The 26,803-nt window shown below is 42.3% G+C and overlaps 2 protein-coding genes across 2 annotated transcripts in view; both read right to left on the bottom strand.

Moving 5' to 3' along the window:
- LOC115135904 (coxsackievirus and adenovirus receptor homolog) overlaps window positions 1-18,266 on the bottom strand; it is a 108,483-nt gene extending 90,217 nt beyond the window's left edge. The window contains exon 1 of the mRNA XM_029671090.2: window positions 18,080-18,266. Within this exon, the coding sequence (XP_029526950.1) occupies window positions 18,080-18,131 (52 nt within the window). The 5' untranslated portion in view covers window positions 18,132-18,266. The remainder of the gene's footprint in view (window positions 1-18,079) is intronic.
- Window positions 18,267-19,132: 866 nt separating this feature from the next.
- On the bottom strand, window positions 19,133-21,780 carry LOC115135906 (protein BTG3-like). The gene is made up of 5 exons (XM_029671094.2): window positions 21,677-21,780; window positions 20,801-21,007; window positions 20,490-20,627; window positions 20,077-20,266; window positions 19,133-19,974 (listed from the first exon to the last, which is right to left on the bottom strand). The coding sequence occupies exons 2-5, from the start codon at window positions 20,971-20,973 to the stop codon at window positions 19,759-19,761; spliced, it is 717 nt and encodes a 238-aa protein (XP_029526954.1). The 5' UTR covers window positions 20,974-21,007; window positions 21,677-21,780; the 3' UTR covers window positions 19,133-19,758.
- Window positions 21,781-26,803: the final 5,023 nt, after the last annotated feature.

Here is a 26,803-nt window from a genome sequence, read left to right as displayed (position 1 = left end):
AGGGATTCTTGCTTTGAGTATGCCAGGGAATAGATGGGGTCCCATTTTATTCCACCTTTATTTTTCAACAAAAAATAATTGTGCAAGAGAGTCAGGAGCTAGCTGGCAGGTAGGACAAAGCTGACTGCATACACACACCTGCAGATGCAGAACCCTGTGGCCAGGCCTGTCGCATTGTGTACCATCACACTGTGGTGGTCCAACATGCACAGCGAAGGAAGAGACATGTATTAGCTTAGAATTCTAGAATTATGGACATTCATGTCCTTAATAAGCTGAATAACCTGAGTTAAACAAAAGAGAAATATGGTTTACATAATAAGGAGAACAATCTTAAACAGGTTCGGATCAAGGAAATAAAACGTTTAAGCTTTTGGGCCGAAGGTATGTTTACAAATTAACCCTGCCCAAAGCAGTGAGTCCTGATCCCTTTCCTCATCTGAAGACACTTCATCCAGACTGTTTAACGTCAAAAACTTCAGAGGAGCAACATTCCCTGAGAGAGGATCAAACAAACTCAAGAGCCTTAAAATGACAGATAGCTGGAAGCCTTATTTATCTGTTGGCTTGTAAAATCACTTCTTTAGGCAGGAATAAAGTACATTTCAAGTTGTATTGATGTTTGACGTATTGTCTCAGACTTAGCACTCATAATTTGTAAAGATTTATGTTCCTCTCATTCCACAAGCCACTAATGGAATGTATCTGAAAGGTGCAATATGTAACTTTTCAGGCAATCTGACCAAATTCACACAGAAATGTGAGTTATAGATCTGTCATTCTCATGGAAAGCAAGTCCAAAAAGCGGTTATTTCTATGATTCTCATTAGGGGACGCACAATATTAGCTTTAAAAAAGTCTAGTTTAACGCCCATATGTGCAAAACCGATGTCAAAGCTGACGTGCATACCTATATAAAGTAGGTACATGACGTAATGACGCCACGCAAAATGTTGCACTATACTTACAACACAGCCCACAATGTCTGCTGTGTGGATCGAGCAGTCATTTGAAAGAGTAACAAAATACCAGCGAGACAGCTCAAAAAGGCGAAATCCATTAAAGCCAAGATAATGGAATTCATTGCCCTTGACAATCAACCGTTCTCTGTCGTGGGCGATGTTGGCTTTCGCAGACTGGTCGAGCACTGGTACACACTACCAAGAGCGGTATTTTTGTTCTTGTTAACAACCTATAGGTTTTGGGAAGTCGGTTAGGACATCTACTTTGTGCATGACACAAGTAATTTTTCCAACAAACAGTTTACAGACAGATTATTTCACTTATGTATCACAATTCCAGTGGGTCAGAAGTTTACATACACTAAGTTCACGGTGCCTTTAAACAGCTTGGAAAATTCCACAAAATGATGTCATGGCTTTAGAAGCTTCTGATTGACATCATTTGAGTCAATTGGAGGTCTACCTGTGGATGTATCTCAAGGCCTACCTTCAAACTCAGTGCCTCTTTGCTTGACATCATGGGAAAATCAAAAGAAATCAGCCAAGACCTCATAAAAAAATGGTAGACCTCCACAAGTCTGGTTCATCCTTGGGAGCAATTTCCAAAAGCCTGAAGGTACCACGTTCATCTGTACCGACAATAGTACGCAAGTATAAACAGGTTGTCTCCTAGAGATGAATATACTTTGATGTAAAAAGAGCAAATTAATCCCAGAACAGCAGCAAAGGACCTTGTGAAGATGCTGGAGGAAACCGGTACAAAAGTACCTCCATCCACAGTAAAACGAGTCCTATTTTGACATAACCTGAAAGGCCGCTCAGCAAGGAAGAAGCAACTGCCGATGAATACCATCGCAACAGTGTAGCACGTGGGTGGCAGCGTCACGTTGTGGGAATGCTTTACTGCAGGAGGGACTGGTGCACTTCACAAAAGAGAGAGCATCATGAGGATGGAACATTTTGTGGATATATTGATGCAACATCTCAAGACATCAGTCAGGAAGTTAAAAGCTTGGTCGCAAATGGGTATTCCAAATGGACAATGACACCAAGCACACTTCCAAAGTTGTGGCAAAATGGCTTAAGGACAACAAAGTAAAGGTATTGGAGTGGCCATCACAAAGCACGAATCTCAATCCCATAGGAAACTTGTGGGCAGAACTGAAAAAGCATGTGCGAGCAAGGAGGCCTACAAACCTGACTCAGTTACACCAGCTTTGTCAGGAGGAATGGGCCAAAATCCACCCAACTTATTGTGGGAAGCTTGTGGAAAGCTACCTGAAATGTTTGACCCAAGTTAAACAATTTAAAGGCAATGCTACCAAATACTAATTGAGTGTATGTAAACTTCTGACCCACTGGGAATGTGATGAAATAAATAAAAGCTGAAATAAATCACTATTATTATTCTGACATTTCACATTCTTAAAGTAAAGTGGTGATCCTAACTGACCAAGACATGACATTTTTACTAGGATCAAATGTCAGTAGTTGTATTTGGCTATGTAAACTTCAACTGTACAACCTATGGAACGTTTGGGTCTTTGCGTGTCAAAAATAATACAGTAGCACTGTCAAGCTGTACAAACATGCAAACACCGGCCACGAACGTTGTGTTTACAATACAGTGTTGGTAATAAATCATAAATTTGTTCAACAGCAACTTCTGGGGTAGCTTTAACTTGGTACCTAGCTTGTGCCAATACAACCAGCCTGAAAACAATAACCAGTAGAAACTGTAGTCATTTGCCTTATTCTTAGCAATGATTTGGGAATCCTTGTGAGTAAATATTAGCTAGGTACCAACTTGTTGTTCGCCTATTGAAATTGAACTTCAGTTCATGAAAATAAATAGCTAGCCAGCTACTTAACGCAACCGCTGTGTCAGATTTCAAAAACAATTTACGAAAAAAGCAAACCATGCAATAATCTGAGTACGGCACTCAGACAACAAATCAAGCCATACAGGTATTTGCCATGTTGGAGTAAACAGAAGTTAGAAATAGAGTTATAAATAGTAATTTACCTTTGATGATCTTCATCAGAATGCACTCCCAGGAATCCCAGTTCCACAATAAATGTTTGATTTGTTCGATAAAGTCCATCATTTATGTCCAAACACCTCCTTTTGTTAGCGCGTTCAGTTCACAAATCCAAAAACAATGCAGGGGCAGGTCCAGGCGAAAGTTCCGAAATAAAGTCGTATTACAGTTCGTAGAAACATGTCAAACAAAGTATAGAATCAATCTTTAGGATGTTTTTATCGTAAATCTTCAATAATGTTCCAACTGGAGAACTCCTTTGTCTTCAGAAATGCAATGTAACGCAAGCTAACTCTCACGTGAACGCACGTGACAAGCTCGTGGCACTCTGCCAGACCACTACTCATTCAGCACCCATTCCCCCCTCCTTCACAGTAGAAGCATCAAACAAGGTTTAAAATACTTGACATCTAGTGGAAGCCTTAGGAAGTACAATTTGACCCCAAAGACACTGTATATTCGATAGACAAAGAGTTGACAAACTACAAACCTCAAATTTCCCACTTCCTGGTTGGATTTTTCTCAGGTTTTTGCCTGACATTTGAGTTCTGTTATACTCACATACATCATTCAAACAGTTTTAGAAACTGTAGAAGAGTTACACAAGTCAGAAATAGAGATAAAATGAATCACTTACCTTCGATGATATTCATATGGTTGCACTCAGAAGACATTCATTTATTCAATAAATGTTCCTTTTGTTCGATAAAGTATATTTTTATATCCAAAAACCTCAGTTTTGTTTGTGCGTTTTCTTCAGTACTCCACAGGCTCAAACAAAGTCACAACAGGCAGACAAAAAAAATTGTATCCATAAAGTTCATAGAAACATGTCAAACGATGTTTATATTCAATCCTCAGGTTGTTTTTAGCCTAAATAATCGATAATATTTCAACCGGACAATAACGTTGTCAATATAAAAGGTAAACAAGAAAGGCACTCTCGGTCGCGAGCATGAAAAAGCTCTGACACGGCAGGGTCCACTCATTCCGACTGCTCTTACTCCCTCATTTTTCAGAATACAAGCCTGAAACAATTTCTAAAAATTGTTGACATCTAGTGGAAGGCATAGGAACTGCAATTTGAGTCCTAAGTCAATGGATACTGTAATGGCATTGAATAGAAAACTACAACATTAAAAATCCTACTTTTTCACTGGTTTTCGCCTGCCAAATCAGTTCTGTTATACTCACAAATACTATTTTAACAGTTTTGTTAACTTTAGAGTGTTTTCTATCCAAATGTACCAATTATTTGCATATCCTATCTTCTGGGACTAAGTAGAAGGCAGTTTAATTTGGGTACACTTTTCATCGAAAATTCCAAATACCCTAGAGAAGTTAACCCTGTTGCACAAAGCTAATGTTATAAGCAGCCAGCTAGTTTCATCTGGCTAGTGAGGCTGGACTGAAGCGGGTTGTGTTGTGAAGCTAGGCACAATAAGGATTAGGCACAATAGTGAAATTTGCCGTTCGCCTTCAAGATAAAAGTACGTCATTGACAGTGATGCAAATGAATACAAACAGAATTGTGCAAAGTCCACTATTGTGGTTAATCCTTATTGTGCTAGCTTCACATAGATAGGTCACCCCACCATTAGTCAAATAAGTACTGTTTTATAAATGAGGGTTATTTTAGGCGACACCTAGCTAACTATAGTAACTGAAACAGATGTGTTATTTGACATGCATCTTTGACACGCAAAGACCCAAACGTCGTTCCATACAAATCCTGGATGAGAATGAAACGACTGAACAAATGAACAACGAAACAGAACAGCAAGTAAGTGTAAGAAATAGCTTTAGATTATATTTTACTGGTAAGGGGGACATACGTAAAATACATTTTTGGTCAGTGTGGTGTGCGTAAACTATTTAACTAGGCAAGTCAGTTAAGAACAAATTCTTATTTATAATGATGGCCGGACGACACTGGGCCAATTGTGCGCCGCCCTATGATACTCCCAATCACAGCCGGATGTGATACAGCCTGGATTCAAACCGGGACTGTAGTGACACCTCTTGCACTGAGATGCAGTGCCTTAGACGCCTGCGTCCATGTGGGTGTGTTAACTATACTAGAACACTTAAAAGGCCGCTAAAATTGTAAATATCGGTTTATCGTTGTCAGTTTTGTTGGCAAGGAAAATATTGGATATTGGTATCGGCCAAAAATGTCATATCAGTGCATCACTACTTCTCATTCTTAAATTTCATTCTTGCATCTTATACTTTTGTACACCAACTTCAAACAGCTGTAAACAAAATATTTTTGGTTATGGAAAACATTTCACAGCGGTGTAGATGGTACAATAATTCACCACAGATGTACTCTTCCAAGATGGCGTAGCAGTCGGACGTGTTTTTGTCTTGTCCCGTCCTGTATAGTGTAAATATAGTTTTTTTCCTCGTTTTTTTTCTGTATATATTACGTACATATTTTAATCTCACTTTTCAACTACAGGCTGAATATACTCTCCTGCAACCCGCATCCCCCAATGTGGTACGGGTCTGCTTTTTCTATACTTTAGAATCTGAACCCTCATCAGAAGCTAGCCGCTAACTAGCTACTAGCTAGCCACTGCTAGCGGTCTTCAACGCTAACTAGGACACCAGCGCGACATCTACCCAAAGCATATCAGACTGCTTTTTCTCTACCACATCTCCGGATTCCTACCGCAAGCTCTGAACCTTTATACCGGATCATCGTAAATAGCTAGCTGCAATCCGAGTGGCTACTCCTGGCTAACGTCTCTGTCCCAGAGCAAGCACCAGTTAGCCTGGAGCTAGCCTGGAGCTAAGCCCATCTCCCGACTTGCTGAAGAGGTCCAAAAATACCTAATTTGCCAATTGGCCTGGACCCTCTACTGACCCTCTACTGCCGACACGGAGCCCCGCCGATCCATCACGACTGGTCCGCCGACATAATCGTCCGAGGGGGTTTCAACAGGCTTTTCCGCTGCGACATCGCCAAAGATCCATCTGCTGGCCAAGGCCCGCGAGCTTTCTGAATCGCTGTATCTCCAGCTCACCGCATGAAGAGGAATAAACAGACTCACCCCATCGCGACGTCCCCAAAGGTTAACTCTCTAGCCCTCGCTATCTCCCTGCTTGCTAATTCGGCCTGCTAACGGCTAGCTTGTCAAGCTCCGGTCCGCTAACTGCTACCTTGTCTAGCTCGGGCCTACGAACTGTTAGCTTGTTAGCACAGGCCTGCTAACCGTCTGAACCACCGCGTCCCAATCACTCTCTGACCCCATTTACTTTCTATCTCTTTTTGATTTTTAATTTGTTTATACCTTCCGGAAACCTGCCTCACCCAATGTGATACGGAATCGCTGTTACTTTTACTCTTATTTTTATTTTTATGACACAGTCAAGAACCTCCAGACGCTAACCAGCTAACTAGCTACAAGCTAGTTAGTCATTGTTAGTTTTTTAAAAAAAAACCTGGATAACACTCGCCAGCCCAGCCCCCCTGCCCATCCACCGCTGCCCCCTGGACACTGATCTCTTGGCTACATAGCTGACGCACGCTGGACTGTCCATTAATCACGGTACTCCTTTCTGCTTGTTTGTCTTACCTGTCGGCCCCGTTGCCTAGTCAACGCCATTTTACCTGCTGTTTGTTGTGCTAGCGGATTAGCCTCGCCTACTGTTTTTAGCTAGCTTTCCAAATTCAACACCTGTGATTACTGTATGCCTCGCTGTATGTCTCTCTCAGATGTCAATATGCCTTGTATACTGTTGTTCAGGTTAGTTATAATTGTTTTAGTTCACAATGGAGCCCCTAGACCCACTCTGCATACCCCTGTTACCTCCTTTGCCCCACCTCCCACACATGCAGTGACCTCACCCATTACAACCAGCATGTCCAGAGATACAACCTGTCTCATCATCACCCAGTGCCTGGGCTTACCTCCGCTGTACCCGCACCCCACCATACCCCTGTCTGCGCATTATGCCCTGAATATATTCTACCATGCCCAGAAACCTGCTCCTCTTATCCTCTGCCCCCAACGCTCTAGGCGACCAGTTTTGATAGCCTTTAGCCGCACCCTCATACTACTCCTTCTCTGTTCCGCGGGTGATGTGGAGGTAAACCCAGGCCCTGCATGTCCCCAGGTACCCTCATTTGTTGACTTCTGTGATCGAAAAAGCCTTGGTTTTATGCATGTCAACATCAGAAGCCTCCTCCCTAAGTTTGTTTTACTCACTGCTTTAGCACACTCTGCTAACCCTGATGTCCTTGCCGTGTCTGAATCCTGGCTCAGGAAGGCCACCAAAAATTCAGAGATTTCCATACCCAATTATAACATCTTCCGTCAAGATAGAACTACCAAAGGGGGCGGAGTTGCAGTCTACTGCAGAGATAGCCTGCAAAGTAATGTCATACTTTCCAGGTCCATACCCAAACAGTTCGAACTACTAATTTTGAAAATTACCCTCTCCAGAAATAAGTCTCTCACTGTTGCCGCCTGCTACCGACCACCCTCAGCTCCCAGCTGTGCCCTGGACACCATTTGTGAATTGATCGCCCCCCATCTAGCTTCAGAGTTTGTTCTGTTAGGTGACCTAAACTGGGATATGCTTAACACCCCGGCAGTCCTACAATGTAAGCTAGATGCCCTCAATCTCACTCAAATCATCAAGGAACCCACCAGGTACAACCCTAACTCTGTAAACAAGGGCACCCTCATAGACGTCATCCTGACCAACTGGCCCTCCAAATACACCTCCGCTGTCTTCAACCAGGATCTCAGCGATCACTGCCTCATTGCCTGTATCCGCCACGGAGCCGCAGTCAAACGACCACCCCTCATCACTGTCAAACGCTCCCTAAAACACTTCTGTGAGCAGGCCTTTCTAATCGACCTGGCCCGGGTATCCTGGAAGGACATTGACCTCATCCCGTCAGTTGAGGATGCCTGGTCATTCTTTAAAAGTAACTTCCTCACCATTTTAGATAAGCATGCTCCGTTCAAAAATGCAGAACCAAGAACAGATACAGCCCTTGGTTCACTCCAGACCTGACTGCCCTCGACCAGCACAAAAACATCCTGTGGCGGACTGCAATAGCATCGAATAGCCCCGTGATATGCAACTGTTCAGGGAAGTCAGGAACCAATACACGCAGTCAGTCAGGAAAGCTAAGGCCAGCTTCTTCAGGCAGAAGTTTGCATCCTGTAGCTCCAACTCCAAAAAGTTCTGGGACACTGTGAAGTCCATGGAGAACAAGAGCACCTCCTCCCAGCTGCCCACTGCACTGAGGCTAGGTAACACGGTCTCCACTGATAAATCCACGATTATCGAAAGCTTCAATAAGCACTTCTCAACGGCTGGTCATGCCTTCCGCCTGGCTACTCCAACCTCGGCCAACAGCTCCGCCCCCCGCAGCTCCTCGCCCAAGCCTCTCCAGGTTCTCCTTTACCCAAATCCAGATAGCAGACGTTCTGAAAGAGCTGCAAAACCTAGACCCGTACAAATCAGCTGGGCTTGACAATCTGGACCCTCTATTTCTGAAACTATCTGCCGCCATTGTCGCAACCCCTATTACCAGCCTGTTCAACCTCTCTTTCATATCGTCTGAGATCCCCAAGGATTGAAAGCTGCCGCAGTCATCCCCCTCTTCAAAGGGGGAGACACCCTGGACCCAAACTGCTATAGACCTATATCCATCCTGCCCTGCCTATCTAAGGTCTTGAAAGCCAAGTCAACAAACAGGTCACTGACCATCTCGAATCCCACCGTACCTTCTCCGCTGTGCAATCTGGTTTCCGAGCCGGTCACGGGTGCACCTCAGCTACGCTCAAGGTACTAAACGATATCATAACCGCCATCGATAAAAGACAGTACTGTGCAGCCGTCTTCATCGACCTCGCCAAGGCTTTCGACTCTGTCAATCACCATATTCTTATCGGCAGACTCAATAGCCTCGGTTTCTCGGATGACTGCCTTGCCTGGTTCACCAATTACTTTGCAGACAGAGTTCAGTGTGTCAAATCGGAGGGCATGCTGTCCGGTCCTCTGGCAGTCTCTATGGGGGTGCCACAGGGTTCAATTCTCGGGCCGACTCTTTTCTCTGTATATATCAATGATGTTGCTCTTGCTGCGGGCGATTCCCTGATCCACCTCTACGCAGACGACACCATTCTATATACTTTCGGCCCGTCATTGGACACTGTGCTATCTAACCTCCAAACGAGCTTCAATGCCATACAGCACTCCTTCCGTGGCCTCCAACTGCTCTTAAACGCGAGTAAAACCAAATGCATGCTTTTCAACAGATCGCTGCCTGCACCCGCATGCCCGACTAGCATCACCACCCTGGATGGTTCCGACCTTGAATATGTGGACATCTATAAGTACCTAGGTGTCTGGCTAGACTGCAAACTCTCCTTCCAGACTCACATCAAACATCTCCAATCGAAAATCAAATCAAGAGTCGGCTTTCTATTCCGCAACAAAGCCTCCTTCACTCACGCCGCCAAGCTTACCCTAGTAAAACTGACTATCCTACCGATCCTCGATTTCGGCGATGTCATCTACAAAATGGCTTCCAACACTCTACTCAGCAAACTGGATGCAGTCTATCATAGTGCCATCCGTTTTGTCACCAAAGCACCTTATACCACCCACCACTGCGACTTGTATGCTCTAGTCGGCTGGCCCTCGCTACATATTCGTCGCCAGACCCACTGGCTCCAGGTCATCTACAAGTCCATGCTAGGTAAAGCTCCGCCTTATCTCAGTTCACTGGTCACGATGGCAACACCCATCCGTAGCACACGCTCCAGCAGGTGTATCTCATTGATCATCCCTAAAGCCAACACCTCATTTGGCCGCCTTTCGTTCCAGTACTCTGCTGCCTGTGACTGGAACGAACTGCAAAAATCGCTGAAGTTGGAGACTTTTATCTCCCTCACCAACTTCAAACATCAGCTATCCGAGCAGCTAACCGATCGCTGCAGCTGTACATAGTCTATTGGTAAATAGCCCACCCATTTTCACCTACCTCATTCCCATACTGTTTAAAAAAAAAAAAATATTTACTTTTCTGCTCTTTTGCACACCAATATCTCTACCTGTACATGACCATCTGATCATTTATCACCCCAGTGTTAATCTGCAAAATTGTATTATTCGCCTACCTCCTCATGCCTTTTGCACACATTGTATATAGACTGCCCTTTTTTTTTTTCTACTGTGTTATTGACTTGTTAATTGTTTACTCCATGTGTAACTCTGTGTTGTCTGTTCACACTGCTATGCTTTATCTTGGCCAGGTCGCAGTTGCAAATGAGAACTTGTTCTCAACTAGCCTACCTGGTTAAATAAAGGTGAAATAAATAAATAAAAAACAGTATAGTTGCTTGTTGTGTCACAAATTTAAATTATGCGAACTATTCGAATTTTAGCAAACAGATAATGGGGGAGCGATTTCTGCATGGTGCATCTTTAAGTTTCAGATCCATTGCTTAGGACTCATTTGTGAGAAAGAAAAAAAGAGGCAGACTTAAGGTTTTTAGAGACCTGCACACCAGGAGTAGCGTTAACGCAGAATTCAGTGTTTTTCACGCAGGAAAAAAATATATATATAATATGTGTTGTGTTTTATAAACACAGATTTAAAATGCAATTTTTTTGTCATTTCTGCTCGGCATCAGACTAATGTGTAGTTAATTTCCTCCAGTGATTGTCTTGGTGTAGCCTAATTTTCTCTAGTAAAATTTCAGAATAATTTCAAGCATAACATTAGGTCATGTACAGGAATGCAAACTGGTGAGGACCTAAAAAAGGTGACACTTTTTTTTGCACAGAAACACACACACAAAAAATCCCTGCTAGGGGGAAATGCAGGTTTTTAACTAATTAAACAAAATAATATGATCTACATGATCAGTCTGTGTGTGAAATACAAAGTGGTTAATGTGAACCTAATTCACAGCTAAAAGATGTAAAAGAAAGCAATCCAATTATTTATTGCCTAGACTAAACTGCAAATGACTCACGCATTTAGAAAAAAACAATACACTAATATTGCAGTTAGCCATGACAGCCTTTATAATAGAACACTTGTGACCACACACACACACTGCACTTGGGGAAAAAAACATCTTAAAGTAGAAATAGAATGAAACAGGCATTCTATTTTTGCTCTATTATAGTGGCCACTATAGTAGACATTGATCATGTGCACAAGGCTACATGTGTGCAAAAATAACATTCATCCACTCTATTGAAAAAGTGAGAAAGATGGAAAGTGTGTGGTGTTGCTTTCAACTCTGTGGCCTTCAGTTTAAGCCAGGCCCAGCTCCAGCTACACTTGATCCCTGAATCCACTTGTTTCACAAGCAACGCCTCATTTTCACCCAATTCTTTCATTCTGAAAATGAACCACATATTGTAGAGGGAAAACATTAGTTAACTAGTCAACATTTCACACCGATTGCCAGGGTCCAGTAAGCAGCAACTAAAGTGTTATAATTTGCGGAACAGCAAGGAGTCATAACGTTATACCAATTAATACTATAGCTAATTGGTTAGATTGCTAACGTTAGCTCATCTGATGTTGTACCATTAGCTAGCTAAAGTTAGCCGTCTGCCTTCATTAGCCAGCTAATTTTCACACCATAAACTCAATTGTTTGATCAGTTAAGTTTGCTAATGTTGCTCAACATTTCTCTGGCTAGCTAAGGGCGAATTCGATCCAGCTAGCAAGATACTTAACACTAAAATTAACGTTACTTGTTCAACCACACTTTCTCCCTGAACTCAAAACTTTCCAAAATGCCAGTTGTTATTCGGTTACAGCTCATGATGTACGCTTTCGTCACCTTCTCACCCCCGTCTCCGTGGTCAGGCTTCTCACCGACCTGTTATCGTTCAGGGGACGCACTGCTGTAACTGGCAAACAGCCTTTCTACTCTCTGCGGTCTTTCCAGAGCCTGCGCTAATGCTGCAAATAGCAAATTGGTTGTCTCCTCTCTCTTCAATCGCCTGCTGCATTCTGTTATGTGAACGATTGGCTGAGCCTTAGATACAGCCAGTATTGCTCCAAACGTGCATCACACGTTCGCTTACAGCCAGTAATGTGATCCAAACCCCCCGTTTTTTTTGCAAAAAAATACCTTGCTTTTTCATTGTAGGCACATTTCCTTGTGTGGCTGCTTGCCAAATAGTATTGCACTTCGGATGAAAATGAAGTTATTTCCTACCGAATGTTTTGCACTAATGTATTTTCTGTGAAAAAAAACTAGCTGCGGACCTTGACTTTCAATATCAAACGCAGGTGGAATGGTTTACAACGCACATTTTTGGATGGCCCGCATTTTGAAAAAGCAGATTTCTTAACTCTAACGCGACCTCTGGCACACTTGACCTTAAGATTCTGCCATTGACTGTAAATCCATGCTCCAAATGAAAGTTTTCATTTAAATGTTTTATTTAATTTAATAAGAGATAAGTGGAAAGAAAGAACAAAAGATGGCCCAAATTTGGCAAAGAAATCCCTCATACCATGCATGATAAACGCTCCTTGGGTCCTTTAGCCTAGTCATTCTTCTACAGGAGCAGGGCAGTTGAGCGATCAAACAGGTGAATTTGAAAAATTATATTTCCGTCACAGTTAGCCATTTATCCATCAGGGACCATTACTCCTTATTTGGGGATGGAGGGCGTTGCAGGGCTGTGCGTATGTGATCATCGAGTGACCCAGTGATGGATGTGGTGTGGTGTTCATCATCTTAACAGACCGTCGGCCTGATGACTGATGGGAGGGGAGAATCAGCAGCACCGTAACCTTTTTTTTGTTATTGAAAGGTTAAAACACACCACACAAACACAGAGACAATTCCATTCAATAGTGCACATCCACCAATATTTTATGGCACATCTGCATTGTAATCATTAAGCAAGCAACATACGTTGTGCAACGAGTCAAATTAAAAATTACATTTCGTATTGGACAAGCCCAGGTTCCTAATGAACACAACCCTGCACCAATCCCACCTTACATATCTTTACCAGTCACAATTCACTTTATTCCCTCATTAAAACATTGATGGGCTAGCCCAGGGATTCAGAAACGTTTTAACTCAGGCCCCCTTTCAGCATTGAAAGGTTACTAATAGCTCCTCCCTGTGTAGGCTAGTGCTTTGGCACTGCATCTCAGTGTTAGAGGCGGCACTACAGATCCTGGTTCGATTCCAAGCTGTAACACAACCAGCCGTGATTGGGAGTCCCATAGGGCAGCGCAAAATTATCCCAGCATCGTCCGGTTTAAGGTTTGGCCGGGGTAGGCAGTCATTGTAAATAAGAAACTGTTCTTAACAGACTTGCCTAGTCAAAAAAAAATTGTGAATAAGGAATTAACTCTGAATACAGTGGCATCCCCGCCAGCTTGTAAACGAGGCTTGAAAACAAGAGCTACTATTAATCTATTAATGGAATGCAATCGGCACGACTTAATGGTCCACTCACTCTCCAAACCGAAAATGAAAGGATGACATTTTTAAAAAGGGAGGGGGTTAGCGAGTGTGTTTCGGGTTAGGGATCAGCGTCGTTTCGCACTCCGGGGCAGACGAGGGAACAAGGCGTCACTCGATGCAGGGCCTGTATGACTCCAGCATGTTAAAATATTTAAGGTCCGCCTGGGTCTCTGAATATTCATGGGCTGTCGTCCTCATCATGAGATTGTGAAGGACACAGCAGCATCGTCCCCGGAGTGTAATCCAATTCTACATGTTCTTGCTTTATATTCCAAGGACGAAACGGGGCCTCGGGCAGAGTGAGTAAGTGAGTGAGTGGGGCCGAGCGGGCGGATGTTGGGTTGGAGGTGAAGCTCGCTGCTGCCAGAATGAGAGGAGGGATGCAACCGTTGCAGCCATGTCACGAGAACTGAATTTGAAACGATGACCTCAAGCCAACACTGCCCGTCTACATTGGGCCCATGCATGACAATAGCTCAGGTTGAACAGTTCATGATGCCTTCTCTTATCGCTCTTGCTTTGTGTCAGTTTCTAGATAAAGGGCAGACTTTCCAAACAGTGAAATATAGAAATAAACTGATATGTTCTAGTGCAATATGGATTATCACCTGAGCAAATAAATCTCGATTTATTTCAAACAGGGTAACTGAAAACTAGGCTGGCTGCCTGAAACTCCACTCTACTTTGAGATACTACAATATGATATTCTTGTTTGAGTCAAAAGGGTGTGTTTAAGACAGGACAAAATAACCTCACCCTGGCCGTGATCAGCTAACAATAGCCTAAGACCATTTATAAACCAGGTGGTGCGAGCCCTGAATGCTGATTGGCTGAAAGCTGTGGGTATGACTAAACAAAGATTTTTACTGTTCTAATTAAGTTGGTAACCAGTTTATAATAGCAATAAGGCACCTCTGGGTTCTGTGGTATATGACCAATATACCACGGCTAAAGGCTGTATCCAGGCACTCCATATTGGCTATATACCACACCTCCTCCGGGCCTTATTGCTTAATTATACAACGGGTGGTTTGGAATTCCCATTGTTAGAGTCTATCCCGCTCCTTTTTATACTCGACAACATACACATGGTCATGTTCATAAAAAGTGCCATCGTTTACATCATTACCTAGCAACGCACTACTTTTACAGATCAACTGCCTCATCTGCCAAGCCATGAAACTTACAAACAAGAGCGCCACTGTAAAAAGCATATAGACATCTGACATTTGCAAACAATGTTACAATATTGAAATTTGATATCCACTGTGTCCCATAATAAAGAACATGTTGGGAGTCGGGAAGAGACAGACGTAAGGCTTTTCTCAGTCAGTCGAAATCATAAATCAGCATAATTGTTAAGGATATATGCAAAGAAAGGCAGCTAGTTTGCCATCTTCCCTGCTTCAATCTGAAGTGATTGAAGTGATGAGCTGAGTAGTTGGCTAGCTAGCAGGGGGGGGTGGCATTTTTGTTTGCCACAGCAACCTGCAAAGTTATGGAACTATCAACCAGTGCTCGGGTAGTTTTGCTTTACCTGACAGTCACAATTAATAGAACTGACCAGAGGACACCTAAAATTGCACTTGATAACCAGTGTTAGTGAATGTAGCATTGCGGTTTGTTGAAAAATGGATTGTTTGGGAATAACTTAGCTTTTTAATGCTGGTAACTCGCAGTACAAAAAGCAATAATACACTTGAGTCCATGTGTTATGACATTTTTATTATACCATGTCACAGTCATGATAAAGATTTGACATGGCCTCTAAATGTATTATTGCTTAAGTGAACAAATAAAAACATTTGTGAAAGAATTTAGTTTATGAGATTGACTCAAAGGAGTTCTTTCAGACCCACCAATACAATAGAGAAAGGCTTCATTTGAATGAGACCCAAACCCAATCACACTCCCAGGATCTACTTGCTTGTTTTCACAAGGTATCCTAGCAACAAGCTTCCAGCTGGCACAGTGGAGTGCAGCATGCTTATCAGGTAACAACATCCAAGGTCTGCTGCACCCTTAGTCTCTCTGCGTTTAGGTCCCCAGCTTCACTCAGCACTGACCAGTCCACAGCCAGCTCTACAGGAGACCTCATCAGGTTTCTGTGAAAATAACTGGCCAGGCCCCACAACTTAAACCAACACAGTCAAGTGCTGACTGGCTGGAGGATGTTTACTGGCATCTGCTTATTGTAGCCAGGACCGTGGAGAAGATATTGAGAACGCACCTCTGACAGAACAAACACAGAAAGCGCCTTAGACACAGCCTAGACACAGCTTTGACACAAGCCTCGGAAAGAGGAGAATCACCTTTGACGTTGAGCTCCCTGTAAAAGCTCATTTGTTTCAGTTGGCAAAGCTAGCCTATACGAAAACGGTTACATCTCAGAAGTCCAACTATAACCCTCGACACCCTTTACTTTATATTCTTGCAAATTATTTGTGAAGCACTCATGTAGGCCTAGGCCTTATACAATAATATAATCTTCATTAAGCCTAACTTATAGGCTAGACATAATTCATTTAAAGAAATGCCCAAAGTTGTGTTGAATCCCAATTGTGAAGAGGCTGCCTATGCATCATTGTGCCATGTCAGATGAATGCTATGATAAGTATGGTAAAAATGCCATGCTTGTCTACTCTGCTGAAGTGGGACAGTGCCCCAAATGATGAGCTCATGAAGCCATTATAATGGTAATGAGCCTCTCCACTAATGTACAACAATGTACAGCATGATCAAAAACCACATTGTTGGGCTAGTAGAACACCCCTAACCAAACCTTTAACACTGCAGAAAGAGATGTGCCTGCCTGTGTAAACAAAGCACTTCATTATTGCAGGGCTTTTATCTGTAACCAGTGGAGAGGAACGACATTGCTCTGCCCGTGGCTCTTCGCGGTCAGAGCGATATTTTTTTTTTGTTTCTTATTCAATATGCCGTCCAGCTGCTGGCGGTAACGCACCATTAACATTGGATGTCAACTGCCGTTAAACCCCATGGAAGATGTAGAATACAGTTTAGCAATCTGCTACGGACGCATCTTTGCCAGAAGAATAGGCTACCTGGCGACTTCATTGATAATTTTCATATAGGTCTAGTTTGGGTGGGTCAATTATATACCCCAGTATCTAGGCCTAATGGCTATGTCTAAAGATAGCTGTAACATCGTAATGCCTTCCATACTTATGGGATGAAGATTTAACATTCTGACAAAGTAATTACGATATTTATGAGCAAGAAAAAGGTTAGACAGATCATGCAACCGCTGCATACAGGTAGGCCGTATGATCCTGCTTTCTGTGGACTCCAGAGAAGTGACATGATATCCCTAGATGATATTGACTGCTAACATGAATGACTAAGCTCAAAATGCAGGAGTAAAACAGTTCATTTCTGTATCTTGCTTTTAAAAAAATGCATGAATGGCAGGCTACATTTGTTCAGGGATTGTGTGCGAGGTCAAAAGCTTTGAACCACTTCTTTTTGGGGGATGTGGATCAAAAGGTTTTTGACCTACAGTACCATGGTTTCATTTCTGTGGTGAGAGAGGAGGAGGAATGGGCTGATTTCAGTGTAAATTCCAGGACAGCAACAAGGACACAAAGTGTGAGGGGTGCAAGAAATTATTAACAGGCAGTCAGTCAGAAGAAAATGGACCTCAACAAATCCCTCATACATTTACTGGTGAAGGATTGTGAATCAAAGCTAATTAGGCTCTGTTCTCTATCTATAAGGCTAAAGGAAATATTAAAACGGGCTACACTAAATATAGGCCTAATGGTTGAAATGACACACTCACAGTATCATCAACATATTTCATGGACATAAATCTGGTCGATAACCAGCTAACATGTAATTAATTTCTCTCTGGGTTTAAAAAGCACACCCTTGGCGCGGGAGGGGGATAAAGTTTACATGGTATTGGCAGATGGCTGACAGAAACTGCAGCACTTTGAAGCCCTTTACAGGTTCTAAGGCAGATCAGGCTATTGTGTGTTAACTAACGTTATGCACTAACTAATGCAAAACAAAAACATTGCTTGATAGGTAGCGTTCAAAAATGCGTTGCAGAATGAACCAATTTCTCCCACGACGTAACAGCTAGCTCAGGCACATGAAATAACCATAAAATAAACCATGTGTTCGAAAAATTACATTCTTGAAGTAAAAAATAATTTCCAGTAAATTGAAGAATAATAGGCTCTAGTATGGAATTTCAGAATTCCTGCATGGAATTTGGGGTGATCACACATTTTGACCAGTGATGCAATTTGGAATTCTCAGCTAACGCTAGCTAGCAAAACTATGTTAAAGAGCTATTTTCAATATTCTTTCAGTGAAAACAGGAGTAACCAAGTGAGTATAATCAGAAGTAAAGTTACGTCACATGTAATTCCATAAAGCAGCCTACCAGATCGTTATTTTAGTCGCAAACATCTAAAAGTTAACTTTTTAGCATGTTGCTCGCCAGCGCAACGAGTGAGACGACCTGTGTAACGTTGCATACTCACCACTCCATTTTCGATCGCTCTTTTGAAAATTGCGGATTAAAAAAAAAGTACCCGGTGGAAGCAAAACTTACCTGCAATGAGAATAATCAATACAGAGCAGAGGTGGGATATCGAGAAATCCATTCCTTTCTGTCTATTCCAATACTTTTCCTTTAAAACTCGGTTGAAAAAATAACTTCTGCGGCGCTCCTGACAGACAGACCACTCTCCCGAAGCATCAAAACTCTCCGATCCTTTTTCGCCTCAGCAGGTGCATAGGAGAGCAGGAGTCTAGACACGTGATTTCCGGAGGGTAACAACGTCGAGTGTACCAAGATACTTTCACGCCCCCTACCGTATTAGGCTATTATGCCGCGTTCAAGTGCTGTCAGAAACTCCTAGTTCCCAGTGGGAAATGTCACTTGAATGACCCAAGTCTGAATTACAGGAGGAAAACTACTCGGAGAAAATGTTAGCCGAGTTGCGACGTTTCACCAGACCTTTTACCCCAAAATTAATCCGCTTTTGACAATTACAACCTTATCAATATGGATAATGTAGCTAGTCTGACCATACTGTGAATGCTTAATAAGCCAGCTAACTTTATTAGCAATGTTAGCAAACTTTTCATGCTAGCTAAAATCGTATTGGTTGAATAGTAATTTGATTTCCAATTTGTAAGTCGCTCTGGATAAGAGCGTCTGCTAAATGACTTAAATGTAAATGTAATTTCCAACGGCTTGAACACAATCATGTTGGACTTACCTCTTCCCAGTTTCCTACAATATTTCGCCCGAGCACGTGAAGCCAGCAATACAACAATAAACACAGCTTCCCAATAGTTAAATTGTAATTTTACTGTTCAACCATTTGAAATACTGTAAACCAGACAAGCTATAAGAATGTTCGGAAAAGCTTTAACACGTAGCCTATGACATTGCAAACATGCTTTTGAACAGCATCAGAAAGACTGAATTGAACAGGTGTCATCCACATACCTACATGCTTCTTTTGATTGTGTGTACTGTAGGCCTACAGGTTGTTCAAATATTAAGTTATTTAATATTTACCAGATATGGCCTCTGATGGTGTGAAGGCAATAAGTATTAGAATTACAGAATAGTCTAATCAAAACAGCATTGAGGTAGGATTAGAAAATGTGTTTAATGTCTTAGAATTTAAGTGGTAAGCGCAATTCATAATACTAATACACTGAATAAATAAAACAATTTCTCATTGGAACATAACTGATGGACAGCACAGTAGGAGGTAACATACAATTAACCAATCAAAAATAAATACAGTACATATATCTTCATAGCTATAAAATACACATCAAATTCCTATATTCCTTATCCATTACAACTAATTATTTTACTCACACGAATACAAATTCTCTCAAGTGTAAAGAGTTAATGTTCTTACCATAAAAATAACAAATTCCAGTGACTATCTCACTACAAAAATACATTAAAAAAATGTGGTCAAACATCTTGGTGGACTTTGTTTGCCACTTCCTTCCCTCTAACATTTCAGTCACTTAGCAGACACTTCTCCAGAGCGACTTACAGGAGCACTAAGGGTTAAGTGCCTTGCTCAATGGCACATCAACAGATGTTGTACCTAGTCAGCTCAGAGATTCAAACCAGCAACCTTTCAGTTACTGACCCAACACTCTTAACCGCAAGGCTACCTGTCACCCATGAACTATTGCTTGCTCAGGGAACCTGGAACAGGCTAATACTAACGTCAACACTTGCTACAGTGGTCCCTAACAGTAAGCCAGGCCTGGAGTGCCACCCCAGTATCCGAGCCCCCCTCTCTGGCCAGGCAGAGCCAAGCCTTTGTGTCTGAAGGGCTGGGTGGGTCTGCCTTGAGGTCTGAAGCCATAGTGAGAAGGACGTGGAGGGACGTTATATCCTTTACCAGGCCCCATCTTCTTTCGCTTGGGCACTTGACACCACAGAGGAGCAGCTGGGTAGATTACCTTTGAACAATAAAACATGTGGGAAATATAATTTAAATTGACCCATTGTCAGTGCTGACCAAGGAGGTATTCTGTATGGAAACACTACATTACTGGTTGTACCTGGTATGTGTGGTAATTTTGGGGGCAGGTAGTGGATGGACGGGTTTCCCTGAGGCCACTATCCTCCTCTGAAGATGAACCGGAGTGGTAGTCAGACGTCACCCTCTCCACGGCACTGGTGACCTTCTTAGTCACAGTCTCATCACCAAAGAAACTGGCCACCGTGAAAGCATGGTTTTTCTCTCCATACCTGCACGATAATGAAAGGAAGAAGCCAACAAGACTTGTGATGCTCGATCACTGAATGTATATCAACAATTTAGTTACTTGACTGGTAAACAATGTAACAACTGAGGCTGCATACCAATTGTCTACCCATCTCCCAAAGTGTGAACTTGCACACTCTCCTGTAAATTATTTAACGCCTTCCAGACAATAGGTACAAAAATCCAAGTTAAATAAGACAGACTGACCTGCAGCACACCTCACCAGGGTCTACCCACAGAGTGAGTTCTCTGGGCAGGCCAAGGTCCTTGTACTGAACTCCACTCTCCTGGCAGGCACGCAGCAACTCTGGATCCTCCTTCTGCAACCTGTTCAGCCGAATACACCTGCGAAGTAGAGTATACAATACATTGATAACTCCAATCATACAAATCACTGCATATCAAAAACACACCTTACTCATGATGCCCTAGACTGGAGGTTCATAAAACTACTGGTATGAATGTCAAAATAGTGAGAGCAAGGCAACAGACTGGGGTCATATCAGTAGTTAAGTTACCTGAAGGCCTGTCCTTTGCTGGGGTTGTCAGGGTACCAATGCCCCCTGAACTTCTCCTGCAGGGCAACAGTCAACTGCTCCACAAACATGTCCACTTTCTGGGTGTCCAACTTTTCCACCTTTTTGATCAGTCTTTTCAGGAACAACACCAATGCTGCAATCTCTTTTTTCATGTTTCACTGATGTGCTGTAATGATGGTCCAAATTCTAAAGATATAAGAGCGTGTCTTTTGTCAGATTAGTAGCTAGCTACCACATTTGACAACAAACAATCAACTTTAGCCTATACACAAGTTAGCCTAGCTATAATAGGAAGCAACATGTTACCCCCATGAGTGGTTTCATCCATCAATGAATCTCAATGCCCTTGAAGTATGTAGCAAGCAAAGCCTACCTTACAACACAAAACAGGCTGCCAAGAACTCGTTGCATGTAAACATTAAGCTAATTTAGCAGGTTAACTATTGTTAAAGCCAAAGGGCATTACAGTCTGGCGGGTCTTCGTCCAGAAAGGCGCGCTGTGACGCATAAATCCAGTTTAGCCATGTGAGTCATAGCTGGCTAGCGCACAACAAAACCTTTACAAATTATGTAGTTGGACATGCATTATGTATGTATTAATTGCAGACATTTTTGTTACAACTTTTCAGGTGAAGCTAGCTAAGAGAAAAGTTCACAAACAGCATGATTCAAGAACTTGATTTGTGATAGCTAATTTAGCTACTAGACTAACCTTACTGTAGCTAGCTATATTATCTAGCTAAAAAAACGAGCAAGTTATAAATAATGTTAAAGAAGCAAACTTTGTAAACTACATTGCAAAAGTTGTCCGATTTCACAAAATTACAACAACAAAAAAAAAAAGCAATCATATACCGTATTTGCTGCTCATCAACATGTGGACAACTGTTGCCAGCTCGACTCATGAATGTTTGAAGCTCATTAGTATTCTGCCAGCGCCACAAACGATGACGTCACGTCCGTATGGCAATAAGTATTCAACCCCTTTGTTATGGCAAGCCTAAATAAATTCAGGAGTAGAAATAAGCATAACAAGTCACATAATAAATTGTATGGATTTACTCCTTGTGCAATAATAGTGTTTAACATTATGAGTCTCCTTCCAGACTCATATCAAACATCTCCAATCGAATATCAAATCAAGAGTCGGCTTTCTATTCCGCAACAAAGCCTCCTTCACTCACGCCGCCAAGCTTACCCTAGTAAAACTGACTATCCTACCGATCCTCGACTTCGGCGATGTCATCTACAAAATGGCTTCCAACACTCTTCTCAGCAAACTGGATGCAGTTTATCACAGTGCCATCCGTTTTGTCACTAAAGCACCTTATACCACCCACCACTGCGACTTGTATGCTCTAGTCGGCTGGCCCTCGCTACATATTCGTCGCCAGACCCACTGGCTCCAGGTCATCTACAAGTCCATGCTAGGTAAAGCTCCGCCTTATCTCAGTTCACTGGTCACGACCCATCCGTAGCACGCGCTCCAGCAGGTGTATCTCATTGATCATCCCTAAAGCCAACACCTCATTTGGCCGCCTTTCATTCCAGTACTCTGCTGCCTGTGACTGGAACGAATTGCAAAAATCGCTGAAGTTGGAGACTTTTATCTCCCTCACCAACTTCAAACATCAGCTATCTGAGCAGCTAACCGATCGCTGCAGCTGTACATAGTCTATTGGTAAATAGCCCACCCATTTTCACCTACCTCATCCCCATACTGTTTTATTTATTTACTTTTCTGCTCTTTTGCACACCAATATCTCTACCTGTACATGACCATCTGATCATTTATCACTCCAGTGTTAATCTGCAAAATTGTAATTATTCACCTACCTCATGCCTTTTGCACACATTGTATATAGACTCCCCCTTTTTTTTCTACTGTGTTATTGACTTGTTAATTGTTTACTCCATGTGTAACTCTGTGTTCTCTGTTCACACTGCTATGCTTTATCTTGGCCAGGTCGCAGTTGCAAATGAGAACTTGTTCTCAACTAGCCTACCTGGTTAAATAAAGGTGAAATAAAAAAAATTAAAAAATGAGTCATTCAAAAATCATCGCTGTACCCCACACATACAATTACAGTGCATTCGGGAAGTATTCAGACCCCTTCACTGCAAATGTATAAAAAATAATTAAAATACATTCTTTACATAAGTATTCAGACCATTTGCTATGAGACTCAAAATTGAGATCAGGTGCATCCTGTTTCCATTGATCATCCTTGAGATGTTTCTACAACTACATTGGAGTCCACCTGTGCCAAATTCAATTGATTGAACATGATTTGAAAAGGCACACACCTGTCACTATAAGGTCCCACAGTTAGGATTGGGTCGAGGCACAGATCTGGGGAAGGGTGCCAAAAAATGTCTGCAGCATTGAAGGTCCCCAAGAACACAGTGGCCACCATAATTCTTAAATGGAAGAAGTTTGGAACCACCAAGACACTTCCTAGAGCTGGCCGCCTGGCCAAACTGAGCAATCGGGGGAGAAGCACCTTGGTCAAGAACCCAATGGTCACTCTGACAGAGCTCCAGAGTTCCTCTGTGGAGACGGGAGAACCTTCCAAAAGGACAACCATCTCTGCAGCACTCCACCAATCAGGCCTTTATGGTAGAGTTGCCAGACGGAAATCCCGCCTCAGTAAAAGGCACATGACAGCCCGCTTGGAGTTTGCCAAAAGACACCTAAAGACTCTCAGACCATGAGCAACAAGATTCACTGGTCTGATGAAACCAAGATTGAACTCTGGCCTAAATGCAAAGCGTCTCGTCTGGAGGAAACCAGGCACTGCTCATCACCTGGCCAATACCATCCCTACGTGAAGCGTGTTGGCAGCATCATGCTGTTGGGATGTTTTTCAGCGGCAGGGACTGGGAGACCAAGCAAAGTACAGAGCTCCTTGATGAAAACCTGCTCAGGACCTCAGACTGGGATGAAGGTTCACCTTCCCACAGGACAATAACCCTAAGCACACAGCCAAGACAACGCAAGAGTGGCTTCGGGACAAGTCTCTGAATGTCCTTGAGTGGCCCAGCCAGAGTCCGAACTTAAACCCGATTAAACATCTCTGGAGAGACCTGAAAATAGTTGTGCAGCAACACTCCCCATCCAACCTGACAGAGTTTAAGAGGATCTGCAGAGAAGAATGTGAGAAATTCCTGAAATATAGGAATTAGAAGTTAGTAGGGATTTTATTTTCATGTTAGTACAGAATTGGGCACACCATGATTGATCATACATTCCAGCACAGTAGGCATGCAATTTAAACGTTTGTTTGCGGACCACCATGAGATCATAGAATAATCCAATCAAATGTATTTGTCACATACACATGGTTAGCAGATGTTAATACGAGTGTAGCGAAATGTTTTTTGTTGTTGTTTTTTAAAAGTTCTTCCCGACTGTATGTAATAAAACCTAATATTTCCCGGGGTAACAATGTAAGAAATAACACATAAAAACAAAACAAAATACTGCATAGTTTCCTAGGAACGTGAAGCGAGGCGGCCATCTCTTTCGGATTCGGAAGTACAGAATTAGCAGAAGAAGAGGAGTGATTTTTTTTATTTTTTAGGAGTGATCTCTGGGCGTTCGAAAATTCAGAGCGTTGTCAGATTGTCCGTTTGTAAATTCAAAGCGGTTCGCCCATCGGGCGCACACTGATGAACGCTCTGACTGGGGAATAGGGTTGATCCGAGCGTTTTGAACTCACAACGGCAGTTAAGCACCAACAATTTAAAAAAAAAAAATCGCACCTTTACTGACGACACCTGTAATATTCAACGGGGTGTTGCGCGTTAGTAAATTCATCAGTTATACTGCGCTCCGGCACACTCATAAGAGTGTACTGAAATTGTAGTAGATAGACGCATTACATTTACGAGCGCACCATACTATGGCCAAAATCCACATCGCTCGGTCTTCTCCGACTGCTGTCCACTAGGCCATTTGGTGGTGAGTGAAAATTCCAACTGGAAGCTTCAGATTTACATCCGGTGAAACATCTGGCTCATTGAGCATGGTTACACGCACACAGTAATACGATTATGTGGATAGTCAGATTAATATAGTTTAAAACGTGTACATTCTTTGCAACAAAGATTAACCTAATCAATCTTGTTTACATGGACACACTGAAATTAGGCCACTGATGGGACTTTCAATAAATGCAGAAAATCTACCATCCAATTAAAAGTTCTACCACAGTGACCATGTTCCTTTTTGGTCCGTACATAACGTTTGTGTGAAAACTATTAAGATGCATTCTTTCAGTTTTCCGAATTCAATTCACGCAAAATAAGAGGGCATCACGAACAATGTACAAAAACAATATAGAAACATCACACATAACAAAATACGCCCCAAAAAGTAAACAGCAGGGTGACACAAAACAAGTATTACACTTTAGACAAGTTCCATTTTGACAAATACTGTATACACTTATAATTAGCTATTTCCGGAATTCAGATGTGAAGTCTGAGCACCAACTTTTTAACTACGGCGCGCGGCCTGGTTCGATGTGCCTAAAAATCATGTTTCAAATTGCCGCGGTCTTGGAACTAGAATTGTGATCATGTGTATACTGTGCTAATGCGGAAACAAAAAAATAATAAGGGAGAGAGAGCACTGTGAACCAAAATACAGTTGCAATATTTCTCCACAGGGCGGTGATCAACCTCCATCTAAATCACTGGCAGGTATGTAATCAAATTAGAGTGGTAGAATCCAATCATTTGTATATACACTAGATTACATTTTGGGGGTGTTGAACAAGCATGGGAAACAGTGTTTAAACCATTTACATTGAAGATCTATGAAGTTATTTGGATTTTTACAAATTATCGTTGAAAGACAGGGTCCTGAAAAAGGGAGTTTACAAATAAAACATTTTCCTTAAAGCATAATGTACTGTTACTGTCCCCAATACAACAACAAAAAATGTAATTTTGTCCTTGAAACATTCCTACGGAGGACTGCGTCTTCTGGGGAGTGCCAATATGGCCGACCGGTGGCTTTGAAGCCCCTCATTGGCCAATACATAGCATCAGCAATCCAGGGTTTATATACAGTGCCTTCGGGAAGTATTGGGACCCCTAGACTTTTTCCACATTTTGTTAGGTTACAGCCTCATTTTAAAATAGATCACTTTTTTCTCTCATCAATTTACACACAATACCCCACAATGACAAAGCAAAGACAGGACTAAAATTTAAACTGAAATATAATTTACTTAAGTATTCAGACCCTTTTCTCAGTACTTTCTTGAAGCACCTTTGCAGCGATTACAGCCGAAAGTCTTGGGTATGACGCTACAAGCTTGGCACAACTGTATTTGGGGAGTTTCTCCCATTCTTCTCTTCAGATACTCTCTGTCAGGTTAAATGGGGAGCATTGCTGCACAGCTATGTTCAGGTCTCTCCAGAGATGTTAGATCGAGTTCAAGTCTGAGCTCTGGCTGGGCCACTCAAGAACATTCAGAGCCTTGTCCCGAAGCCACTCTTGCGTTGTCTTGGCTGTGTGCTTAGGGTCGTTGTCCTGTTGGAAGGTGAACCTTCTCCCCAGTCTGAGGTCCTGAGTGCTCTGGAGCAGGTTGGCTCCCCATCCAACCTGACAGAGTTTGAGAGGATCTGCAGAGAATAAATGGGAGAAACTCCCCAAATACAGGTTTGCCAAGCTTGTAGTGTCATACCCAAGAAGACTCAAGGCTTTAATTGCTGCCAAAGATGCTTCATCAAAGTACTGTTTTGGCAAGTGAGTTAGGACTACTTTGTGCATGAAACAAGTAATTTTTCCAACAATTGTTTACAGATTATTTCACTGTATCACAATTCCAGTGGGTCAGAAGTTTACATTCACTAAGTTGACTGTGCCTTTGAACAGCTTGGACAATTCCAGAAAATGTCATGGCTTTAGAAGCTTCTGATAGGCTAATTGACATAATTTGAGTTAATTGGCGGTGTACCTATGGATGC

Source organism: Oncorhynchus nerka, linkage group LG10, assembly GCF_034236695.1.
Source record: "Oncorhynchus nerka isolate Pitt River linkage group LG10, Oner_Uvic_2.0, whole genome shotgun sequence".
In the NCBI taxonomy this organism is placed as follows: domain Eukaryota; kingdom Metazoa; phylum Chordata; class Actinopteri; order Salmoniformes; family Salmonidae; genus Oncorhynchus; species Oncorhynchus nerka.
Note: the sequence above shows the minus strand (reverse complement) of the source record. Positions and strands in the feature narration are given on the sequence as shown.